Raw genomic sequence first — 6588 nt, 5'->3', positions numbered from 1 at the left:
TAAGTTTTTTTTTATAATTTTAATAAGTTAATATTTTCAAATATTTAAATATTTTTATTTTTACTTTATATCTTCTTATTAACCAATGGAAAAGCAAACAAAAAAATATAAAACTCAACTTAATTAGATAAAACAAAAAATAAGAAACAAATGACTTACAAAAAAATTGTTTAAGACGTTTTTAAATTGATAGAATGCTTAAAATCACCCATAATCTATCCCAAATGCGCCTTAATATGCTCGAACTCATATATTTTGTACTGATAACAATATGAATACAAACCGAGCTAAAATCCTATCAACCGTAACAACATCTAAATCAACAGATAATATTTTTATTGAACATATATACCGTATAATATAAGTGATAAATGGAATTATACTTTGTAGTTTTCTTCTAATTTATTATTTAAATAATAAAATTTTGTGGTTGGTATAGTTTTAAAATTTTACTCTGTTTATCGTCCAAAACAAAAATAAAATTCCTACAAACAAAACCAGAAACAAAAACAAGTTACAGAAGTTTCCTGATTGAAAGCTGAAACTCTCTGCTAGTTTTTCCCGCCAAAGAAGAAAAACCAAAAGAATTAAAATCAGATGTTTTGTTATTCTCTGTTTCACCATTCACCTCCTTTAATCACCAAATGGAAACCACAGCTTTTGTTCTTTAAACCCAACTTCAAATCCCAGTTTTCCCCTCTTAATTTCTACCCAAACCAAAACTTTCCTCACTTTTTCACCAAAAGAATTTCTGGGTATCCAATAAAATCCCCTGCTTTTTCTTCTTCTTTGGAGGATGAGTTCGACGTGGAATTAGGCCGTCTTTTGTCTTTGTTGCCAGAGGAGATGAGAAGGAGAATCAGGGAACATGAAGAGTTAAGAGAGTTGATTGAAGTGGTTATGGATATAGGGAGGAAACCTTTGGCTAGGTTCCCTTCAGGGGATTTTGTATTATCTGATTGTCCAATCACGGTTCAAGATATCGAGCATGCTACTTCTCAGGTGCATCATTCCCCCCCCCCTTTGCTTGTTTGCATATTAAGTGTTCGATTAACTCCTTTGGATAGTATTTAAGGAGTTATCCTTTTTTTGTTTTGTTTTTTTTTTCCTTATCGAAGTATGCTAATGAGTACGTACATTGTAATGATTATGAAACAAAAAGGATGGCCATTGAGGGGAGAGAAAATAAATGGATATCCTTTGTTAAATTGGATAAGGAAAAGGGAAAAAGAAAAAAAAGAAAAGAAAATCACAACATATGGGTGTTTCCATATGCATTTTTGTCATTTTTGTCAAATTATCCTGGGAATATTTTGAAATTTTCAATAGGTTGAAGGTCATTTGGTTCCGAGTTAAAAGTGAATGCTAAAAAACATGATAATTTTGAATTATAGTGTTGCTGCTGAAGCATTATCGTCTCAGAACGTGGATGCCTGGTGGTTTTCTTTTTCCCCTAATGGATTTCAGTAATACATTATCACTCTCATGAGACTATATGGCTCTCAATGTTCTCAAAGTGGTAGCTGAAATCTGCTTGTTTTATCATAATTTACTTGTATCCTTTAAACAATCTTAGTTGAACTAGGATCTATTCATTTACTAGAGCTTGCAGTTTACCTTTCTTTGTTTTGTGAAGTCTGTTTGCTCATTACAAGTACCAAAAACTGCAGGTTGGGGACTTTGCCATTGATAATCGAGCAGGCATCAGCCGAACATTACATCGCATTAGTGCAATCAGGAATCGAAAAGGCACAATTATTGGTTTAACTTGTCGTGTTGGTCGGGCAATATCAGGCAGTGCTGATTTATTGAGAGATTTAGTTCAAGATGGGGCTTCTTTACTGCTCATTGGTCCTCCGGGGGTGGGAAAAACAACAATCATTAGGTTAGTTGTTTCTATCTCTGATCTGTTGATTTGTTTGGCAAGGTTGCATGACTAGGATTGCTTTCCCCATTCTCATTCTTAATATTTTACAAAGTTGAGTGCAAGTATTTCAAAATTCAAACACTAAAATTTAACTGGTTACCAAGTTAATGTCTCTTTACTCAATAGAATTCTCTAAATTTTTTAAAAGCAAGATGGTCATGTTTGGTTATCCTGCTGAAGTACAATACCAAGAGGAATCAAGTGGAACCGTTCATGTCCTTTAGCATATTTGCTATCAGCGGCTGTTCTTAAGATTTGAGCTTGTTAGCCCAGAATTATTATTAGATTACAAATGGCTTTCAAATTTTTTACTTGTTGAACATGATTAATCTCAGTGTAAGGGAAGGGTTTTAAAATCTTTATAGATGATATATCTTAATGCTGAAAAAAGTTTTCTGCTATCAATCAACCAGAACTAGCAAAAGCCAATATGCATTTTCATCTATGCTCCAACCATATCTGATCAGCTGAATATATGCTTTTGTTGTTTGAATAATTCTTCTGTTCCAAAAGCTGCAGTTTTGTCTACTTGTGGAGGAATCTTTCCAATGATATTGCTAGGGTAACCTAAATTTCTAAAAAAAAATGGCAGGGATATAGCGAGGATGCTTGCAAATGATTACAAGAAACGTGTGATGATTGTTGACACCTCCAATGAGATAGGTGGCGATGGTGATATACCGCATGCTGGAATTGGTTGTGCACGGAGAATGCAAGTCCCTGACTCTGATATGCAACATAAGGTACAAGCTGGACTCAGTTATCATTTCTTCTCTGGTTACTTACAGAAAAGTATCTGTGTTGATGTTATGGTGTGTGCTAAGATTAAACTTTTGTAGTTGAAAAATTTAAGGGTATTAACTGAGTTCTTTTGCATTCTGAAAATAATCTCTTATAAAGTCGTACTACTTTTCCTACTTTACATCCTCAGTAATTAAAGATCTCTCTTTCTGTGATCATAAACATAATTATATGTAAAAAAAATCAGATCTAACCCTTTTAGAGGGAATGGAAATTTGTGGTCCGTATATGTGCCTTTATTAGCACTCTTCTGTTCACCTTAATGCATAAATCCTTTTAAGACTTTGCATTCCTAGCAATTATAGGAGTTCACATGCATAAATCAGATGACCTGGCATTCTTATATATAAAATCAATAATGTCTTTCTACTGCCCCTTTAGAACACTTCAAAATTTCCCCAAGTTTGTCCTGTCCTTTATAACTTCTCTTCCTTAACAGGACCAGCAATTTCTTGTTTAACTTTTTGCAATTTTATATAATGCAGGTATTGATAGAAGCAGTTGAAAATCATATGCCACAAGTTATCGTGATTGATGAAATTGGGACAAAACTGGAGGCAATGGCCGCATGCACAATTGCACAACGTGGAATTCAGCTAGTTGCCACTGCTCATGGAGTAACCATTGAGAATTTGATTATGAATCCTTCTTTGGAGATCCTTATTGGTGGAATACAGGTGAGCAAGTTGCACTGATACCCTTTCCTATTATTTACTGAACATGTAGGGGTTACTGGCACCTTTATTCCAAAGCCTTTCAGGATCAATAGTACAGGTCTGAGTGCAGTCTGGGGAGTAATGTTTAGAAAGATGAGGCAATATCTTTAGGAAGATCCTAACCTTTCTGTGTCTTTTTCATCTTTAATTAAATGCTTGTTTCTTCTGATGAAGAGGGTGGCAGTGCAAAGAATAGCTGTTATATAGAATTCTGTTCTAACAAATTCTCATGTGAAATATTTCCTAGGTAAAGATATGATGTACTGCCTTTAAGTTCAACTTGTCGGTATAAAATTATAAACAAGCGAAGCTGCTTTTTGTCTGTGATTTCATCATCCATGAGCTTATGATTTTGTTATTTCCTGCTGTTTTATAGTTAATGAATCTTTGTTACTAACTACATTATTGTAGTCTTGCTCTTTCTCGTTTTGTCAATGCAAAGATATTGTTATATTTTCATAATATTTTCTTAAAATAATTGATAGCTCTTTGAAATTCAATCATGACTGAGAATATAATTTTTCCTAGTTTCATTAAATACATAATTTTTCAGAGTGTGACTCTAGGGGATGACGAAGCGAACCGTAGGGGTGTCCAGAAGACTGTGCTGGAGAGGAAAGGACCATCGACATTTAGTTGTGGTGTAGAGATTGTTTCTAAGACTGAGTTACGTGTTCACCGTTGCCTTGAAGCAACAGTTGATGCTGTTCTTGCAGGTGCATTTCCTTTTCTATTTAGTGCTACCAGGAATAATCAAAGTGGGTGATCCAGGATAGTTTGTTACATCGGTTACTTGTCTACTGTGAAGGTCGTTTTCCACGCATTGAAATCCGCAAGATGAACTCTCAGGGGCTGGAAGAGAGCTCACAGACTTTTACTGATATCAGCTCTGACAAAGAGGATTTAGTAGTCACTGGAGATCTTTCAGAGACTAGTGACGAGAATAGTATCGGTAACCATTTCCCTTCTGATCTTTCTTCAAAAATGGCTGACGATTCAACGGAAGACAGGGATTTACTTCATATGTATGTCTATGGGGTAAGAGGTCTTGATATCATACATTGCCGTTTTGATTTATAAATTAAGATTATGTTTTGGCAGTTAATGAAGTTAACTTATGTATTCAGCATTTGATTTTACTTGTCATATTCAGTTAAATCTTAGTTTTGATTTCCCATATATAACCCAGATGTTAATCGGTTTGAAGTTGACTCAAAATCAGGCTCAATAGATGTGACCCTATGATGCCAATTTTATAAGCCTTCTATATAGCCAATTTAGGTATTTTTGTTTAGATATGATACCAAATTTTGTCAGATTCATGAAGATATAATGTCTCGGTTAAAGCTTTTTTAGTTCTGATTGTCAGTAGTTGTCATAGTTATAAATAATGAGAAAGTAGTACAAATGAAACTTACAGAATAAGCAGTTATTCTAGATCCAGGAGGCAAGCGTGATACAAGGACTTAAGAAGTTAAAGATGGATGCTGCAGTTCAATTAACTGATAATATAAGTGAGGCAGGTGTGCTGTTTGCTGTGCTTTCGAAGCTCCGAAAGAACTCAGGGATTCAGGCTGCAGCTAAATCTCATAAGATACCTGTCTATGTGGCGAAGGTGAAGAGCTTCTTCTTGTTTAGCATTAGTTAACTTTCTCATCATCAAAGTGTGGTAATAAATCAGTCTTTTTCTTTTCCTCCCTTGCAGACAAGCTCATCAATGCAGATCACAAAGGCCTTAGAGGCATTAAAAGATGATTATCCCTACGGATTGAAGAACCCTGGATCAGAAAATGATATGAATATTTTGGAGAAGGTTGATGCCTTAGAGGTAAAGACTTGATATTTTTGTTCCAGTTTGATCTCTGAATTTTTCTTTTTGCTTTCTAAAGGAAACTATAATTTTTGCAAGTTCAGTGGTTATAGGCTCTTTAAGCCCTTGCTAGTGGTTCAGCTTTAGCCGGAGCAATACTTTTGAGCATGTTTATGAACCATTTAGCCTGAAACCTTCAGATAGGCTCATGAGAAATCTGTTTTTCAAAAGGAAATACTCCAATAAATCCATGTTTTTTTACTCATTATGCTAACAATGATATCCTCCCATTTGCCCGTCCCTTGAGCAGAAGTTATGATCTCAAGGATTGATAAATTAGACTTTGTAGCAATATATCAGTGCGTAAAGTATGCTGTATACAATATCTACTTGCTCTATATATCGGAACTATTTCACTGACTTGCTTACGACTGCATTAATCATTTCAGGAGGCAAGAATAGCCATCGAACAGGTAGTAATCCCAAAAGAGGAACCTGTGGAACTACTTCCAAGGCCAACCCAGATTATATCTCTACAAACAGAGCTCATTGAGAAATACCAACTACAATCAGAGAAAATCGGCAAAGGTTCAGATGTACGCTTACGGATCCTCCCATTTAAACTGGTAAAAGATGAGGACAAAAGCTCCGGTGAAGATGCCAATGCGAATGATTTTGAAAATTTCGAGCCCTACGGGGCAAATGGTTCTCCTCACGGTGTGGACAGGTTACCTCTTCTGCCTGATTAGTCATCACTGTGTTGTACATAGAATATTGTCACATTTGTGGTAGTAAACTTTATAGAAATCTCACAAGTCCTTGCATGGGGATTGTGGCCTATGTTGCTTTGCATTTGCTGGTTCTTGTTGGATGTTTCAGCATCAGAATTCTGTCAAATAGTGTCTGCAGATTGGGATCAACAAGGCTGTTTGATTGCTCTGATGAATCCTAGAATATGTAATTTTTCATCTTTGATAAGCTGTAATGATTGAAATATAGTGACAGGGGTTGATTATCTGGATTCTTAGATGTTTTCATATTTCTTTTAACAAATGTAAATTGGTGTTACTCTTAATTTGTAAAATTTAAAGATACACTCTCTGTTTTAGTTTCTTTTTTTAAGAAAATTATAATTGATCAACTTCTATATAAAGTCCCTGTATTAAGCATTTATGGACTAAGGGACCACAGTGGATTTTCGGTCTTGGTTATGGAAATTTAAGCAACTTGAAAGGGGGGTTTAGGTGGTGTTGGTGTATATTTGGAAAGGACTGGTGAAGCTGATTGTGGAAGAAGACCCCAGTCTACATTTCTTTAGTTGCTTCCCCATGATT

The 6588-nt window shown here is 35.1% G+C and overlaps 1 protein-coding gene across 1 annotated transcript; it reads left to right on the top strand.

The window, feature by feature from the left end:
• The first annotated feature begins 470 nt into the window (after nucleotides 1-470).
• On the top strand, nucleotides 471-6344 carry LOC107916820 (protein SEEDLING PLASTID DEVELOPMENT 1). Its single transcript, XM_016846194.2, has 9 exons — nucleotides 471-1002; nucleotides 1671-1885; nucleotides 2520-2670; nucleotides 3214-3405; nucleotides 3998-4160; nucleotides 4253-4482; nucleotides 4883-5059; nucleotides 5150-5272; nucleotides 5704-6344. The coding sequence occupies exons 1-9, from the start codon at nucleotides 598-600 to the stop codon at nucleotides 6001-6003; spliced, it is 1956 nt and encodes a 651-aa protein (XP_016701683.1). The 5' UTR covers nucleotides 471-597; the 3' UTR covers nucleotides 6004-6344.
• The last annotated feature ends 244 nt before the right edge of the window (nucleotides 6345-6588 follow it).

The sequence above is a fragment of the Gossypium hirsutum genome, chromosome D01, assembly GCF_007990345.1.
Source record: "Gossypium hirsutum isolate 1008001.06 chromosome D01, Gossypium_hirsutum_v2.1, whole genome shotgun sequence".
NCBI lineage: Eukaryota > Viridiplantae > Streptophyta > Magnoliopsida > Malvales > Malvaceae > Gossypium > Gossypium hirsutum.
The sequence above is the reverse complement of the archived record's forward strand: the minus strand, read 5'-3'. Positions and strand labels throughout refer to the sequence as shown.

Excerpts from the sequence above, each read along its gene's own strand:
- LOC107916820 (XM_016846194.2), top strand. The coding sequence starts at position 598 with ATGTTTTGTTATTCTCTGTTTCACCATTCACCTCCTTTAATCACCAAA. Across the intron at positions 4,161-4,252 it reads AGTTGATGCTGTTCTTGCAG|GTCGTTTTCCACGCATTGAA; the intron begins GTGCATTTCCTT and ends TCTACTGTGAAG. Across the intron at positions 5,060-5,149 it reads TACCTGTCTATGTGGCGAAG|ACAAGCTCATCAATGCAGAT; the intron begins GTGAAGAGCTTC and ends CCTCCCTTGCAG.